Here is an 18,557-nt window from a genome sequence, read left to right on the forward strand (position 1 = left end):
TCCTGTTATGCTTCGATCTAGCCTAAGTTGATCCTTTGCTGTAGTCAAAATGACATTAGTGAAGTATAGCAGCATTGTAAGGGCTATATGCTGCTGCAACAGCATCCTCTACTGGAGAGCTGCTAGAGAAAAAATGTTTTGAAAGGGGAAAAGCTTTTTTTTTTTTTTTTCTTTTTTTTTTTTGGTGTGATGCTGTAACCAAACTGAATGTTGTCCTTCCCTGGGCAATAGTAAGATGAAACTAATTACCTAAGGCAACTGAAACAGGAAATAAGCTATTAGGGAAAGCACTTGTCCCTTTCTTGGCTAAGGTAGGGGGGAGAAGAAACCTGCTAGTGCTTTCTAATAGTTATGCTGGTGACAGAGCCTGTCTTGTGCTGTCTTTCATTTCATCTGCAGCAATTAAGAGTGCCCAGTGGACCCCAGGTCACTCTCTGAGGAAGATGTTGGCTGAGCTCTGCTCTTCTTGCTTGGCAGAGACACCTGGAACATTGCTCTACAGCCACTGGCTCATTCCAAGTCAGTGACAGTTCTTGCCACCTGAATTTTCCTCAAGCTGATGCTGCTGTAATAAAATTAGCAATATTTTTGCTCAAGTGGCAGGAAAGACAAGGCAGCAGCCATTTCAGAAAGGTAAGCTTTAATTGTATTTAAAAAATACCTATGTTTCAGTAAGCAGTTCCTCTACACAGGCTCGTGCCTGTGGGAGCAACTCTTTATCTGCAAGATGCAAATAACATCAGAGCTGTCTGAACTTCAACCAGCCTGCTCCAAGGGGAAAGATGATAGGAACCAGCTTTTGGTTCATCTGCACCATTTTAAGGGGAAAATGACTAACTCCATTCCATAGACTCAGAAGCATGGCTCCTGCTGTAGTGTGATTCCTTGCTTGAGGGTAACCAAGAGCTCTTTTCAGAATTGGTATTAATGCTGTTTTGCTGTTAAACTGCCATGATAGTCTGAGAGACAGGCTGATATTTACACAGATATACCCCCAGAAGTTGGTTAGCTGGTATAACTACTGTTAAAGAAATTTTACCCTCCCTTTTTAATCCCAGTATTGAGTATTTCTACACTTCTGAATTGCAACATTTTATTTCAGGGTGGGTATGTGAGGAAATTGTTACAGAAAATAAGTAGAGACTGAACCCACAGTTTATGGGGCTGAGGAAAGGACTCAGTTCATATGTTTCTCTCTGACATCAAGACACACAACTTTCTTTGTATGAACTCCAAGGACAACAAGAAGGAGGAGTAGAGGTCTAGGTCCCCCTCATGAAAACACTTATCCTGGCTTCAGCTTACAGTCCCATTCTAGGAGGGCTTAAAATACTGTAATATAAATAAAAATGAAGGATAACAACTTAATGATGGACCAGCCCAAGGCATCTGTTTATTTTAACCATAATTAAACATTCCTAGTTGAACGGCATGTTGCATTAACCAGGACCTGAAATCTTGGTTCATAGGCATTTAGTACCTCTCTGTTTTAGACAGAGCTATTCTGTTAAGTCAATACATTCCAGGCTCTCGCAAAGACATCTGTGTTGTCTTCTCCTGCCATCACTAGACCATTAGCTTTGAAAGAAAAAGGAGACAACAACTAACTTAGAAGCAATAGCTATGATGAGAGAATTTGGGTTAGGACGCATGCTTTGTACCTAGACTTCTGCAGTATGAAGGAGTACTTTTGTCCTGCTATTCTGGAAACCATTCCCTGCCACAAAGAGGGCTGCAGCTCCACCTAGCTTTTTGCCCATCAACTTTGGCAGTTCTTAAAATGGAAGTAGTAGCACACAGCCTTGTTAAGGAAGACTGCTTATCTCTTCCTCTCTTCAGTGGTTAGGAAGCAAGCTTTACAAAATAAGCAGTACAGCAAGTTACTTGCTTTCTCTTGAAAATGTGGCAGAACTTTATTCTGTCCTTAAGGATGCTGGATAGGAGAGCTCATGTCTTATTACAGACATGATCATTAGCTTTAACATACATTGGAATAACTATTTCATTTATGCTAGAAAATAATGTATTAGCATGTCTCTAAGACAAGGCCAAACTTGAATTCGGTGAAATGCCTCCCTACCTAGCATCCATTCCAGTTCTTGGTTGTACTCAACTCTAACTAGCAAAGCTGACTAATTCTAATTTGGCCTAACCTTGTAGTGGGAAGACTTCTCCATGATTCAAGTGTGTCCCTTGTTCAGATTAAAAAATTGTAGCTTTCATCATTCTCCTGAGCTTTACCCTCCAATCCAAATAGTACAAGTAGTAATAATTCAGTACTTGACTATGCATTTCTAGTCAAATTTGTGATAAAATGCTACTGTGAAGCTGTTGCTCTCTTGTTTAAACCCAAGCAAGTACAAACTGAAAACTTGTAATGGCTGTACTATTACTTTAATATTGGACTGTGTCTACCAGGCCACAGGATATACATGGTTATTGTAACCACCCTTCCACCTGGGCTCTGATCACCAACAACTGCCCCAAGACAACATACCAAAGAAATTAAAGGCACCACTGTAAAGGCAAAGTACTGCAAATGGAAAAGAGAATTTTGCAGTAATCAGCAATATCCTACCTTACACCACACTTTCCTTCCTCTTTTAAATCAGAATATACCAAATAACTGACTCCCATCCAGCTGCTAGTATTCAAAAAAGCAACTATTAAGTACCAAGGAGGGTATTTTAAATATTCACACTTAACATGACTGATCTACCATGAACCCTGAAGAATCATCTGTGGGAGAGAGAATGCTCAATATTGTTGGTTCCAAGGCTAGGGGAGGGGGAAAAAAAAAAGCCTGCTAAACAAGCCTTAACCGCCCAACCTGTAGCTGTTCATGCTACATACCCATTTATCAAGGATTTTCCACATGCAGCAGCAATAAAAGCAATGTCTACTCTATTCTAAAACTACTGTGCAGGTGGAGAGGACAAAACAAAGAAGGGCTAGGACAGGAGAGGCCTCTCTATTCTGTTTTCTGTCCGGATACTTCTTGGCTTTTACAGCAGGCAACTCCCAGGAGAGGCTGTAGAGAAACCAAATTATAAAGAAAAGCAAAATAGGCTGTAACAAAGTAGGCTGGGATGTATCATGGATGCTACTTTTACAGTAATCTCCTTGCTTTTATGCTTCTGCACCTGTGCAGTTCCTAGCAACTGAAAACTTACTGAAAACACTGATAGTTTCTGGAAACTACAGGTTAAATAAACTTGATGGTTTCTAGCAGTGCTGTCTCACAGAACTGATATTCTGACAGCTTGTGAACACAGTGCTCTAATGCAGTTTGTTAGACTCAGGCTGCAGTGGGCTGTAAAATTGCAGACACAAATTAAAGGCTTGTTCCTAGTCAGTTCAACAGAAGAATTAATGACATGAAGGAGAAGAATAAAAGCCATTCACAGCTAACCACAGCTAAACTAAGTAGCAAACAGACTAAACAATGAGAGGAAGAATTTCTAGAGACTAGTTTTAGGGGTTTTTTTAATATCTAAAGGAAGTTAAGTCACAGCAATACCTTGCCTGCCACATTCCTCACAGGTCTTCACTGCAGACATGTTGACGAAGGTAGAGGATACAAGCACAGAGATTATGGGTCACTTATACCAGAGGTATCAATCTAAAAATAAAGCCTTTCCTCAAAGAAAAAAAAAAGACTGATCTTTCCATTTCACACTCCTCAGCTCCACTTTTTCTTTTCTCCCAGCATTCTAAGGATGAATATGCTGCAAGGAACTGGCAGTACAAGCAGCAGTATGTTTTCTCCTATAGAAAAATATCCAAAGCCCTGAAAAAGCAGGCATGGGAAAGAAAGACTGCTAAGCAAGACAGGCAGATCACAACACTGTAATATATGCTAATGCTTGTACTGGTGAACTGTGCAGTGAGCCTTGTGAGGCCTCTGATCCCACACCTCCCTAAAACCTCTGAACCCAAAGTAAGCAAAACTACACATTAGCTGCAGATAGTCTTCAAGGAAAAACTGCCTATGCCAACCTCTTTCCTTCCAGAGGAATACAGTCCACAGAGGGTCCCGTTGGAAAAAGCTTGCTTGTGTTAAAACAATTAGTGGGTGAGACTTAGGTGGTTTGGGCTCTATCCTGTCCTATAAAATGTTAAGCTAAATGGATACACCAGCTAGTCTGCACTGCTACAAACTGCAGAAAGGCTCCAAGGTGCTGACAGTAGTGATGGCAGAAGCAGCAGCTAAATTGCTGTAGCTATAGTCCAGGACAAACTGTTAGTTTAGAGCTGATGCTACTACTGGCTGAAGGATTTGGGACAAAGCAAGTCACACCTACAATCTCTAGTCCACTCCTTAAATTAAGCGTGGCTAAGGGTGCACCCTTTGCAGAAATAGCCTTTTTCGAGGGAAACTTCTGGCTCTGCGTGCATGAACTGAATCCCATTCCATCCACTGCAGCAGAATGAGAAATGCCATTCACTTGGTTCTACAGCCTCTCTACCCAGGAAAAAAGCCTTACTGTTAGCCATTGCTTCTACCAGCTGAGCCAAACTCCTAGGGAACTCCTGCAAACAATAAAGCCATTCCAGTCCTGCAGCTGAAAGGTTACACATTGCTCTCTACTTCACACTGAAAGATGAAGACAGCAGCAGGCAGTGATGACAGCTGCTTGACAAAGGAGGAGCAGCAGACAGTGTTAAAGCAAAGAAGTCACAAGTACTGGCTGCTACAGAAGGAAGCACTGATGATATTAGAGCATACATATTCAACCCATACTTATTCAGTCCAAGCCTGCCCAGCACCTTCTGAGCAGAGGCTGGAGAGCACAGCGACTGCAAGGTGGCTCAGTGATGTTGGTCCCTGTTCAATGGGAGTCTGTCTTGCTGGTTTGAAGATTTTAACCAAAGCAGCAGGTTTAATGCAGCTGAAAACCAGAGGAAGTGGAAGGAGGGATTAAGTAGAGATGGTGCTCTTCTCCAGCTATGAGATGAGTATAGTCTTTGCCAGTTTATACCACCTCCGATGCTGGAAGTGAAACTGTGCCACTCTGGTAAGCAAAGTTGTAGGATCTCATAGCATCCCCTTACCCCAAACTTGTTTTTGCCTCTGAAGAGAAAGGGTGGCTTTATCCCAACTCAGCTGCTAGAATTTGGGTGAGGGGTGTTTAAGGAGTCCAGTTCTGTTTTCATTGGTTTAACTGTCCCCACCCATAAACATGGTGGGACAGGCAATGCTTTATGAGACTGGGCCACTAACAGCCTCTGCTGAAGCTCCCTTCAGTCCCCAAGTATAAGGGTGAAGGATGGGGGGTGGGAAGGCATGGAATTTCCAGTCAAGTCTTAAGAGCTACAGCATTTCACATTGGACCCCATCAGAAAAAGTGCTTTCCTGAGGTGTACAGCCCTCAGGCATCCAAAATCTAGCTATCACTGGCAACAGTGAAGATTGGTGCAAAGGTGCCACTAGTCCTATGTAAACCAAACAAAAAAGTGAAAAAGAAAGATGAAAAAAACAAACAACAGGAGCATTTACTCCTTGGGGAAGTTGAAGAGAGAAAATAAAAATCACATTTTGTTTTAAAATTATAAATACTTCTGTATAAAGTTATTAAATAAAATGAGATTCATCCAGTGGCTGTGGTGAGTTCCAGTGACATTCCTAAGCAATGTCTAGTAGTCTTTAAAATGCCATCTCCGCTCCCCATCTCTCGTGCCCTTGGTCTAAGTGCAGCAGGGGTTGTCAATGACTAGCATAACATCAATGCCATATACTTCCAGCAGGTCCATAAGGAAACTTCGGTCCCCTTGGGGATCCAGGCCCATGCCCCGTGCATGGTCAGCTGTTAATGTCTTGTCCTGGCTGGCTGACACCTCCATCAGTGTCTGAAATATCCGGTTGTTCTGCTCCATGAAAAACCTACAGGAAAGTTAATCGAGATGATGGTATAGGACCAAAAAAATACAGCATATTTACCACACATGCAGAGTCCCCCCAAACCGCATTTAACCCACTTTAATCATAGATCCCACCTTATTAAGGTGGTACTATAGTAGTTTTCCATCCACCCTGTGGATGACCTGGAATGAACAGAGATAAAGCAGTAACTTTTAATTTAGAGTGGTGCTCTGGTCTGGCTGATGTATCCTAGGCATTTTCCTCTTCAGAAGAAAGCCATGTTATCAGCTAATGTGTACTCTGTGGTAATTAAGTGGAAACATCAGACCTATAGCTCCCATAAAGCAGAGGAGGAAACAATGTTTTCACTCAGCTGGTAAGTCATTGGGTAAATAAATTCTCCATTACTGGAGCAGAACACAGTAGTGAAAGAGCTACTTTTCACCTACTGCTTTCCTAGGAAAATGCAAGGCTATTCTAAATAGAGCTTTGACTACATCTAAGCAGCTCAACAATGAAAGTTCTGCCCCAACAACCCTTTACACAATTTGATCCCATTACTTCTCGCCTGCTATAGACTGTGAACAATAGCAACAGGCAGTGAAGGGCTTCAGAGCTGGTATAGGTGTGGTTTTCATCTAATTCTGTACCTTATACTCTACACCCCATTCTGGTTCCTCTGTTTCCCAAGTTAAGAAAAGGGGGGGGGGGGGGGGCGGAAAGCCACATAAATGGCTAGTCCTTCATATTCAGCTCTTATCTTCAGGTTGTACCTCCCACAACATGATACAGTAACTGCTTCCTAGAGACACTGCTTTCCTGAGCCAAATGTTGTTGCATGAAAAGTCCTGTGGTGCTTATGTTTTCAAAAATGGGAAGGGATTCTTTCATTTCTAATTGTGTTTTAAAAATTCTCTTCTTCCTCCCAGCACTTACAAGACCTCAGTGGAGGCTAACACAGCTGTGTTTGGCATCTCAAGATGAAAAGAAGATGATGTAAAGACAAAGAGCCAGTGTGGTTATAGGATCCTTGGAGGAACTCAGAGCTGACTATGGAAGTATGTTAACCATGATGTTTCATAGTATACCAAGCCAGGGCAACATGAAATCAGTGAAAGAGGTTCTCTAAGTACAACAGTGACCAACTAAGTAAACATATCCACTCACAGGATGAAAAGGTCCTCTTCACAGGAGCTACAGTCCTCGCCAACTTCTTGAGAATACATTAACATCTGCCTGGGGGAAGGGAGACAGATTAAGTGCACCTACCTACAGTGAACTTCAAAGCAATATCAGAAGGCAAGAGTTGTAACAGAATACTTTGATCCATTTCTTGAGGACAAATCAAGTTTAGCGCCATTGCCCCAATATCTGAGGCAACCAGGTAGCCTTCATAAGGCACTGGACTAGAAATCAAGTTACAGGGCTATGTTTTCAGTTCTGCTGCTGAGCAAACATGAGTCATTAACAAGTCACAACCTCTGCGCTTCTCCTGCTTTCTCTCTGCTCCATCAGTTCACTAGCAGAGTGATCATGTGCTTGCAGAGGGCCCAGGGACTCTCATACCAGTCAGCTACAGTAGAATCAGAATCTCAGAGGTAAGCTGAAGTAGTGGGAAATTTGGAAAATATTAAGGAGAAAAATACAAAGGAGCAGTGTCCTTTCCATTCAACATTGCACTGCTCTCCCAACAAGGACCAGGGCCACTCAGATCTCTTATTACCTCTGGTCATTGAGCCGTCGATACTTCTCCTTGTCAGCATTGTTAATTTTCAGGAGTGGTTGCAGATGCTCATGATACGTCTTCACATTCTGGTTGTCCACATAGACATCATAGAGATCCCGTTTCTCCTCAAAGATCTTTTCTGTTGTACCTGCCAAAATCAGGAAGAGATGATTTTCAGATAAGCACGCTGCTTTCCCTGCTGTTCTCTCCTGCTTCTGTAGTAAGTCATTTCTCACCACGGCACCCTCAATTTTATTCTATGGTCTGGTGTCTCAAGACATTTTGCAACCTGAAGTTAAAGAAGTCCTGTTTGATCCACCATACTTACAGGCCACATATGACACTTCTGTTTCCAGCATTTCTATGTCTGCCACATTCACATAGAAGAATGGTTTGGACTCTGGTACAGTTCCTCCAAGACCAGGTAGAGAAACATTGGCAAGGCAACAGCAGCAGTACACTGCAGGCAAGAGAAATACATGCTGAGATGCTTTCAATATTCACTCCAAAGGCTTTCTGAACCCACTTTTCCCAGTTCTCCTGCAAATTCCTGTGAAAGCAATGGTTACAGCAGTGTAGTGCCTCTGAACACCAGAATTTCTCATGGGGAAATCTATATTTTGGATGGGAAATAACCAGTTCTCCCATAAGAATCCCATGTTCTATTTCCACAAATTCATTCAGTGCTCTTATTTCCTGTGTTTGACAGTACCACCAGGTAGATTCTTCCCAGAAAGGCCTGAAGAAAAGCATTTTGTAGTAAACGGACAAATGCAGCCCCAACAGTATCTCTGCAAGGAATGATTGTGATGGAATTTTGAAGGCCTGCATCACTTCCATCCCCTCAGCACCCACAGGCACGCCTACAGGTCTTCAGCCTAGTAACTCTGATGTCCCTGAAAACATACCTCTATAGCAGACAACTCCAACTGGGGGTGGTGAAAATATCAATATGCGCTTGCGCAGCAGGGCAAACTTCCAGAGGACAAGGATCTGCTCACCAAAGAATTTGATGAACTGAGACATACAACCAGCAGGATGTGTGATCTGCAGGTGGAGGGAAAGGGAAGAAAACAGCTCAGAGGTGAAACAGGGACACAGGCACAGATGCTATATCTAAACATGGGAGCAAGACCAGCACAGAGCAATGCTGGAGAACTGCAGCTTGTAACACTCAGCCCTAGTAAGAAAATCTTACCTAAAGCAGCCTACAAGTACTGGAGTAACTGCACATAAAGAAGTATGATACACCAGTAAGAAGCAGCAGCGCACTGTACATCCCTGCAAGCCTCAGAGCACCGGCCTCACCTTCATCTCTGGGTACATGTATCTGTGGATGGACGGTAGCCAGTGGACAGGCTGCTGAGAGGTGGGGGTGTCCTTGCCAGCAGGGAGGACTCCTTTCTTGTCATCATAGAATGCCTCTAGATGGGAGTAGTGCCCTGGCATCTCCAGCTGGTGTCTGGAAAAGAAAGGAAGATAGAGGAGATCTGTAGTGTCTGCAAACTACCTATTCAGTGTTCTTACCCCCAGCTGACATCTGCTTTCCTAGCTAGCAAAGAACCTCTGGGTGCCTCAGTTGCACAGACTTACTTAGGAGGGCATTAGGAGTAATGCAGCTTTCAGTGCAGCCAAAGAACATGGGCAGGACTGAAGCAGGCAGTAGGCTGATCCATGCATAGGACTGATCCTGTTTTAAAACATTTTCAGGTAGAACAGCTTTCCCTTCTACTATCACCAGCTCCCCCTGCCCAGCCCACTCAACACAGCAGAGGCATATACCTAGGTAGGATCACCATCATAGCTTTAGAAGCATTTTGTGAGCCCTTAGTAAACCAGTTTTCAGAAGGAGAAGAGGGGAACTCCTTGTTCTCTCAACTCTCCCTTTGACAACTGTGTCCCTGCAGCGTTTCAAAATAAGTAATTTGCATAGCATTTGACCAGGCTGTTAGTAATCAACACAATGAACAGACTATTGTGCATGGATTTTTTTTTTCCTTCTTCAGACATGAGTCTGTACTCCGTCTGTGGAGAAGCAGTCATTCAGGGAAGTCATAACTTGGCATTCTACCCAGGTTGTCACTCACATCCAAAACCACTGTCCAGTGAGGCAATGTTACCTTTCCCAGGAACAGACAGCATGTCCCCACAAACAACCAGAACAGTCTGCAGTGTAGCCATGCAGCATCCTAGTACCCATACACTTTCAGACAGCTCCATACAGGTACATAGGTGCATTGCCAGTCCTATACCACAAGGCAACTTACCTGACCTGGTTCTCCAGGAAGTGCATGTACCTGTACAGCAAGGTATAAGAAGGTGAGAGAATCCCCACAGACTTCATGCGGGCACCACGCTCTAACTCACTCTCCACAGGCATGTTGGCAAAGCAGGCCAAGCCAAAACAGAGCCCTTTCCGGAAATAACTGGGAACAAATATTTAACAGAAGAGTTAACATTAAAAGAGGGAAGAGGAAGAGAGAAAGGTAACCAATCACCAAAACTACTGATTTGGGAACGCAGTGGGAAAAGTTAACTCTTTAAGCAAACCACTGAAATCCCACCCTGCTATTCAAAGGGCAGACAACAGGCCACAGGTGTTCCAGCCTTCTTGGGAAGAAGACTGTAATACAGCATGTTCAAGCCAGGAGTTCCCAGTGCCTCTACCACTAGAGCTCCTACCAAATACATCTCTCAGTGAGGCAGCAAGTAAGGAAAGTACTTCTGGAAAGCCTAGCAGAGGATGCAGGATCCTGTCAACACAATGCTGCTCTTCTAAGGAAAAAGAGCCTGCCTGGCTTAAAGTTGTGAATATAGTCTCACTACCTAGTCATATTTTGGGTGCCAGCACCTGGAAACCTGAGTGCAAGGGAAAGACTACATGCCTTTGAGAAAATAAGTGTTATTCCTGACCAAAATGAAAGTGCATTGCAACAGTGGGTTATCAAAAACATGGGAATGGAGACAAATACTAGTTAACATCTTTCCACTGTAAGAAAGATCTAGCAAAGGAGAAAGTGAATGAAGAACAGGATGGTTATCGCAACATTAGAAGGATCCAAATGCATTGGCAGAATGAAGAACCTTTTTCTAAGTCTTTTCTCTGCAAAATCCTTCCTATTTCAGTTTTGCCATTCTTTCTCCTCCACCCTAGGCCTTTCCCGACTGTCTCCAAAGTTTGCTATGCCATATGCATTAATATTTGTATACCAGTGAGAAGCTGGCCTCCCCCATTTGCTGGCTGGCCTCCACAGCTAAAGTTGTCATACAGGAGATCCCATATAGCTAGCTGATATTTGATGTGATGCTGAGAGTATTGGCAGAGTATCTTTGGCTCAGATGGACACAGTTTAGCAGCAGTTTAATGAAGGAGCTTAACTTCCTGGGTGGTATTTTTCTTGCATGTTTTGAACTAAGGGTTAGTTGGGCAGATGGACAACTAAGAGGAACAAGAAGGAGTAGTATAGCTCAGACATACTCACATGAAGTCTGACTGGATTTTGTGGGACCCGCTTGCCATGGATTTGAACTCCACGCCTTCCAAGTCAATATCTTGGGGTAAACACCACTCTACCATGTTGCCTGCAGAGAAGCAAGTTAAAGCTTTATTTGAATGAACAGGGTCACAACACTCATTACTGAAAGGTAAACACCAGCAACAGCCAGTTGTTGCTTTTACATCACTGGGATGCCAGTAACACTGTGCTAATGCAACTCCTGGGGGCAGAGCTAAACATTGTGGGAAGAGGCCATGTTATTGTACTTCATGTATCTCTTGCAAACATTACTTGTTGCAGCACAATGTCCAGGTATTGCAGAACTTTTGGAGTTGTTGCACAACCTAGTGCTGTTTTGTGGGGTTATTCTTTGTATGTTTAATCACAGAGCAACTACAAATTTATCTTGCCAGGTACTCTGATAGTGGAGGAGCTATGGTACCAATACTGTTCCGTTCTTGCTGTCTACATGCATATCAGATATACAAAGAACTCAAAGTATGGACTGCTGCTCCATAGGATGAGTTTATGTAATAGATCATACCACCACAAGTATTTTCCTTTGTTTATGTTTGGCAGGACCAGTCAAACAGGAACCCCTAGGCCACCATTCTGATCATCACTACTTCTCCCTAGAATTTCTCATATTTCATTTAGGGTAGGAGGAGTAAGCTAAAGTTTTAGACAGAAGCTGGGCAGATCCAAGTTCTGCAACACTTTTGTGCATACTAGAATAATCAAACAAAAAAGCACACAATTACAAGTTAGATCAAGATTCACAAACATCTGTCACCTGGCAACCCAGCCAGAAAGCACGCAGTTGTTCACTGTTAAAGGCCACCTGAGGAGCTTGATCCTGGAACAGATGGTATTGGAGAAGTCTCAAATCAGTACAACTCTAGCCACTTCTGTTATTAAGACTAGCCAGACAAATGGGTCTCCCTGAGGCCTGCTAAGCTGTTGTTACTGGAATTTGTGGAAACATTTAACAGTCTCTAAAGCTGATGAAGTCCAGCTCTTCCACTGGCAAGGTTACCATGGACAAACAAGGGGCATTTTTCAGACTTCCTGTGTCAGCGCTTCAGAGTCTAACCTGCCCATCCAGACACTCCTGCTGCAGCAAGATGAGCTCTAGGTTTACACATTAAGTTTCCATTCTCTGTCAGTCTGCCTACAGCATCAGTATTTGAAATGATGCAACTTCTTTTTAAGAACAAAGCAAACAAACATTCCTCAGTACAAATGCAATGGTAGATGCAGCGTGAAAGTGCTTTCTAATGGTACAACTCCCCTCACCCCCTGCTTAGGGATAAGGGTTCCACGTGTGCTTGCATCCACATTGTGCATTTGGAAGGGCTTTACACTTAGCCAAGACTTTTAGAAATAGATATTTAAATACGAAGCCCCATTTCTGAGGCCTATCTTTTATTTTATTACTCATCCTGCACAAGTATATGCATGCACACTTGCATCAGAATTAGGTTTAGTTACTGAAATTTAAATAGGCTATTTTTCTTCTCAAACAGATACTGTATTCAGCAGGCCTCTTCGAACCCTGCCTGGCAAGGGATTTAACAATATTAAGTGTGGCAACAGGAGAGATTTTACATCCCACTAACCACTTCTAGTCCATGAGTACACCTCTCCCACAGAGCTGTGCTTGTTAGAGAACAGCCGCAGCCTCGTGACCCCAAGTACAGCTCTGAAGTGTTTGTGCAATCACATATGAAACCACAGAGCTCTGCTGTTAAGTGTCTTCGCCTTTAAAAAGAGTGAAAGGCTGGCAGAGAAAACCAGTGACATCATGTCAGCCTACATGGTCTTCCTGTAGGTTTTGCACATTATATATAGATGTTGGCTTTGCCCCTAGTTGTTTTGAGTTATTTTTAAAAGGCACAAGACCCTTCCTTGAAAGAGCAAGGAAGTAAACTCTGAGACAGTTGTGGTTAAAACTGTGGTGAAGTTCAGATCCTCTTTTAAGCTTTTACATCACAGTGAATTGGTCATTAGCACATCCAGCAAAGGAAACTGTTTCACTTTGTTCTCTTCAGTCAAAAATACTACTGTGAAGTATTATTCCCCATTTTAAAGCTGTTGAAGGTGGAAGGTACTTGGCTCAAATGACATGCGTAGTGCAACAATAAGCAGGTAAAAGGCATCCTGAAACAGATCCTTATCTTATGGCTTAACAACAAAACACACTTGCTTATCATATAACTATTTCTTAGCTATGCACTTCTTTTTTTTCCTGGGATTGGTCACTGAGAGCTGACACAAACAACCCACACCTGCGCTCCTGGCAGTTCCTCACACCACCTTGCCCTATGAATGTTCTGGCGACGTGGCAGTCAGAGAGCAAGTGAGGAGATATTAAAAAAAAAAAAAAAAAATTAAGAAAGTTGGTCTGGTGAAACACTAAAGCAAACAGAGGACAGACTTCACCCAGACATGATTGCAACTGCCAGTCTGCAAAAGAAACAGGAAGAGGGAGGACGGAGTAACATTGTAAAAAGCATTTCCCCTCCCCATGCATAAAAGCAGCTCTAGTGCAGGCGGAAACTTTCCAAGTGTAACCCAACCAGTGCTACAGAGCTGATGAGAGGTTTGGGAGCTACCTCCCAGCACCAGACCAAAGCAGAAACAGTACTCTCAATTTCCAGTGTGCAAAAGTTAAGGATGTTCCCCTCTCACTTTTCTTCTCTCTCTTAGTGGAGATTCTTGTCTCTCCCTTGGATTTTCAGACATGCTCTGAAATTATGACGACACTAGTATCTGATGGCTACAATAAAGTCATCTCACCCTCCTGACCCAGTTAGGTGTTTCTCAAGGTCTTCAGAGTCCCCAGCTGTGCACTGCCAGGACATGACAAGCACAGAGCAAGACCTAACAGTATTCTGGCTCAGTTTCCTGAATGGAAGAAATGCAGGACAGCAAATCAGAACACCTGAACACTCACATGTTTAATCGGGGAAAAGAGATTTCTTCCCTCTCCCCTCTCTTCGTCTCCCCCCCATAATTCACATTGTCTTTTAAGCCAGCAGACTATGTAGGACCTTCGCAAGGTTGACTATCACCATCTCCATCACAAAAAAGGGGTAAAAAGGTTCACCTTTCTTCTAGTATTCTGACAGAGTGGATGTGCATCTTACTTTTAAAAATCTAAAGAGCTGTAAGAAGACATTGACTTTGCTTCATCTTTTTCTCCTCCCAAAGCAAAACTTCTTTTCCTGGTTTCTTTTCCTTGCTTTACAGACGTGTGCCCTAGCCTAATGCCAAGTAGGTCACACCTACTAGCTGTATCCCCTTTGCTGCCCAAGATAATCTCGGGTCTTCGGTACCCACACAGGACAACACTCACACTAGAAAATTCAGAAGCGTCATTAAAGCACCCTGTGACTGTGCTCTTTAAGGGACAGTTCTTGCACAGACCTCGTGCTCACACTTTTAAAGGTGTCTGAGCATTCCCAACTCATTGCCCCCTTAAAGAGAGGATTGCCAAAGGAGGATTGCCACAGGAAGCAAAGGCAGCAAGGTAGTGCAGTTGGTTCCTGGGCTGCCACCACTCTGCACATAATTTGCTTTAAAATGCACTTGCTGCATTAATGCAAGAGCTGTCTTTGTGACAGCAGTGAAAAGTTCCTTCTCAAGTCCCACAGGTTTACCATGCTGGAGACAGAGAAAGCACCATTCATACAGAAGCTGCTTCTGACTCCAGTGTCCAGCCAAAGAGTCTTGAGGATGCCAGAACCATAACAATGGCCTGGTAACCCCATAACCTGCCTTTCTGAACCCAGCCCACACCTGCCCGATACACTGAGGGGAAAAAAGCAGCTTGGTTTGTCTAATTCAAGCCCTTCTAGGATTAGGAGGGAAGCTGTCACGTGCAGTCACAACCTCCTCCTCCTAGGGGGAAAACACCTCTCACTCTACTCCTTGCCAGAATATGCCTGTATGTGAGAACACATTACCTGGCATAACGACCCTCCCAGCCACTGCCAGAAACTCTGCCTTTCTTGTGCCTGAATAAGCTAGCAAAAGAGGTCTGCTGTGCTTTCCCTTGGCAAGATCAATCAGGTTTCCGGTGCAGACACAGAGTGGATGATCTCCTTTTAGACACATGCAAGGGCCAGATACTTTTATTCACATTACAGAATCCCTTCACGTCATCTGATCCAGTTGACCCAGGAATTCCAATACCCTCTTTCTGATCCTGGAAAATTCACACCACTGTGGTTTTAAGTTCTTTACCCTCACTCCATAGGGCACCTGGCCCTCTGCCTGTGAAGCTGTCATCTGTCGATAGGTTCCTCACCATCTTGTCACGCTCCTTACATTCAGCATCAGCACTGAAGAACAGTGGGAGGCTGAACTTTCCTGGGCTTGACACACTAAAAAGGCTGATGACACCCAGAATTAACTCCACACCAGATGTGAGAAGAGCTGTTTCCCAACTCTCCCTGGACTTCATTCAAAGCAACAGCTGGTTCAGACAAACTCCTGAGAAAGTTAAGCTACTGCCAACAAAAAAAATCTCACCATTTCATAGAAGGCATATGCTGTCAGATTGAGAGACAACCTGCTGTTGATGCAGTCACCTGGACTCCTCCATGTTTTGGATACTTACAAAAAAAACCTCTCTTCATCTCCTGTTGGAGAGATGACAGTGGCCTCTCCATTTGGCTTTTGTCAAGCACCTGTGACCTCCAGACTCAAGACACTTCTCTCTTCCAGAGAAATGGATAACTTTTCGAAAGCCCTTCGGTGTTTCAGAACATAGCAACCAATCTGTGTGGCAGTGTATGTTTCTGGCGAGACATCACAGGTTCCGTTATCTTCACTAGTAGAGGGAGCCTCTGTGAGCATGACCTGAGTTACATCTCCCTTCCCAGCTCCTTCATCCAAAAAATACACTATACTTTACAGAGTTCTTTGCTTTCTCTACATTTTTGTGCTATGGATTTGCTAAGAAAGTGTCAATCTATGGAAGAAAGAGGAGCTCACTCCCAGTTCTGGATGCAAATGGGCTCCTGCATCTCCCAAGCTCTTTCCTAAACTTACTACTATAACCAAGACTTTCAGCCATGCTCTGCTCTTGCCTTTGCACACTAAGTTGCCGTCACACAGAGGAAAGGTGCTGTCTAGGCACACCTCAGACTCTTACTCACACGACACGTGCTCACGGATGTAAGAAGGGTGCTAACTTTCTATTGATGTCCTAACTTCCTGTTTTGTAGACACCACTAGAGCAACAATACTACCAAACAGCATTAGGATGTTTTCTAAAACGCAGATTTACAGACTTCAGATTAATAACCTACGTCAGTAAAACAAGTGAGATAATACCAAGGTCTGCAAGTACCAAGAGATCAGGGTATAGCAGTATAAAAGGTGACTGGGAAGTAAATTCCTCTGCCCTTTCGGACTGCAGCACTCCAAAGCATCAAAGGTCCCAGAGATCCCTTTGGAAGCCTGTCCCTAAACACACTAATAAATACACGGCTGCGATAGAGCTGCTGGGACTCATGCTCTGTGTGCTCATCGAATCTGCGCCTTCCAAAACAGCACTCCATTGCCACTAGCCACAGGCCACATCACGCAGCAGAGACAGAAGGATGCTTTTGAGACCCTGCTGACAAGTTGGTGCATCCAGGGGCAGCAGGGCAGTGCTGGGCAGAGGCACTGCACCGAGTCCTGAAGTGGCACAGAGCGTAGGTGACGCCAAAACCGACACAGCCGCCTCTCAGTGCTGCTCCCAGCACCGTCCCCTGAGCACCCCTTCCACATCCCACCACAGGGCAGAGATGCACCCTTCCCTGTTTCGGCTCATTTATTTTCCTCGGAGTTGTACAAAGAAGGGACTTTTTCCTTCCACCAGAAGTTTTTACCAGTATGGCGGAAACCGAAGCTGGCTCTGTTTATGCTCCATTTTCAGGCGGTCCCTATGAACTGCATCCCGTGAGACGCCCGGGTACAGCGCTGCTTGGGGGGCGAGACCAGCACCGAGGCCGGGAAGTTCTGTCGCTGCCCGGTGCGAGCAGGGAGCGCCGCAGGTCCCGACAGGCCGCTGCCCACCTGCGCTGCATCGCGTTACCTCGAAGCGGCGGGGCAGAGATGCGCCGCGGGCAAGCGGAGGCGAAAGGCGCAGGGAAGCGGCGCCCCGCCGCCGCGCCCGGGCAGGCTCCATCTTAGCCGCGCTCCCGCTCGCGCCGCCGCCCCCCGCCGCGGCCCCGGGCCCCGCTCACCCGTGCGGGGGTCGAAGGTGACCACGAAGACGGCCACGATCTGGTCCTCCTCCGCCTCCGCCCGCCGCGGCCCCGCGCCACCCCAGCCGGCCGCGCTCCAGCCGCCGCCGAGGCGCCGCCCGCCGCCCGCCTCGGCCGCGGGGAGCGGCGGCGCCGACACGGCGGGGGCCTCGGCCCAGAAGAGCAGCGGCGCCTCGTCCGCGCGCTCCCCCATGGCCGCGGCGCGGCCCGACCCGGCTCCGCTCGCCGCCGCACCGGCCGCCGGCGCGGGGGCGGCTCCGGGGCGGGGCCGCCGCGGGAGGGGGCGGGGCCTCCGCGGGCGACGCCCCGCGGCGGGAGGGGGCGGGGTGTGCAGCGGTTTGGCGCGCGCAGCTGGGCCAGACATTAACCCCTGGCTGGCCGCGTGCGGGCGAGCGCCGGCGCGGCGGAATATCGTTATTATTATTGTTACGGTAATGGATAGCGTCATTTAATAAAATAACAATAACTATAAAATAATTATTGCTGTTATTATTTAATACAATAATATTATTATTTAATAAAATAATTGAGGCACCCAGGTAATCAGGCTAGATTTCATTGAAGGGTAAAGCAGTGCGCAGCCCATCAGTTCTTAGTTTTTCTGATGCCAGTTTCTCTGAGGAACGTGGGAAAATGCCGAGTTTCCGAGTTGCTTGATGTCTCTGCGCTTTCATACATCCAGCTCTATAATCTCTTGCGGGAAGAACCTAGAAGCCCCCCTGGATGCCTCTCATCCAAATCAGCCTGAGTTCCCAATTTAAAAAAATGGCCTTTTTGAGAAGAAACACTAATGTCTAGGGAGCTCTGCTGAGCGTGTTCTACTGGATCAGCCCAGGGAGTTGAGCAGAGGCAACGTTTTCAGAGGAATAGAGTAAGTACCAGGATCGGAGCCACATCTCTCAGCCCCGTTTGCTGCGGCGGAAGCTGCAAGCCACAGTTCTGGGGAGTCGTCGATGCTGATCGGGTATGCACTGGTGTATGTCTGTGCTGCAAAAGGATGTGAAACAGTTTTCAGAGGAACAGTCAGAATCAGCTTGAGATTGAAAGATGGAGACATAAGTACCACCAAGGCATCCACAGGATGCCAAGTTTAGTGTAATTACCATCCTCATTACGCTACCACCAATATCATTAAGTATCATTAGGTTTAAATCAGTTCCCTAGGATTTTCTGATTAATTGGATTACCCAATTAAACTGGCCACAATT

The 18,557-nt window shown here is 45.2% G+C and overlaps 1 protein-coding gene across 1 annotated transcript; it reads right to left on the reverse strand.

Annotated features, from left to right (window-relative positions):
- Positions 1-1,368: 1,368 nt before the first annotated feature.
- DENND11 (DENN domain containing 11) lies at positions 1,369-17,618 on the reverse strand. The gene is made up of 9 exons (XM_064514282.1): positions 17,329-17,618; positions 11,072-11,171; positions 9,857-10,015; positions 8,898-9,051; positions 8,498-8,636; positions 7,918-8,049; positions 7,587-7,737; positions 7,031-7,099; positions 1,369-5,884 (listed from the first exon to the last, which is right to left on the reverse strand). Exons 1-9 carry the CDS (start codon positions 17,540-17,542, stop codon positions 5,689-5,691), a joined length of 1,314 nt encoding a protein of 437 aa, XP_064370352.1. The 5' UTR covers positions 17,543-17,618; the 3' UTR covers positions 1,369-5,688.
- Between the last annotated feature and the right edge of the window lie 939 nt (positions 17,619-18,557).

Source organism: Dromaius novaehollandiae, chromosome 1, assembly GCF_036370855.1.
Source record: "Dromaius novaehollandiae isolate bDroNov1 chromosome 1, bDroNov1.hap1, whole genome shotgun sequence".
Taxonomy (NCBI): Eukaryota; Metazoa; Chordata; class Aves; order Casuariiformes; family Dromaiidae; genus Dromaius; species Dromaius novaehollandiae.

Excerpts from the sequence above, each read along its gene's own strand:
- DENND11 (XM_064514282.1), bottom strand. The coding sequence starts at position 17,542 with ATGGGGGAGCGCGCGGACGAGGCGCCGCTGCTCTTCTGGGCCGAGGCC. Across the intron at positions 10,016-11,071 it reads AAAATCCAGTCAGACTTCAT|TTATTTCCGGAAAGGGCTCT; the intron begins GTGAGTATGTCT and ends ATTTGTTCCCAG. Across the intron at positions 7,100-7,586 it reads CGACGGCTCAATGACCAGAG|GCAGATGTTAATGTATTCTC; the intron begins GTAATAAGAGAT and ends CCCTTCCCCCAG.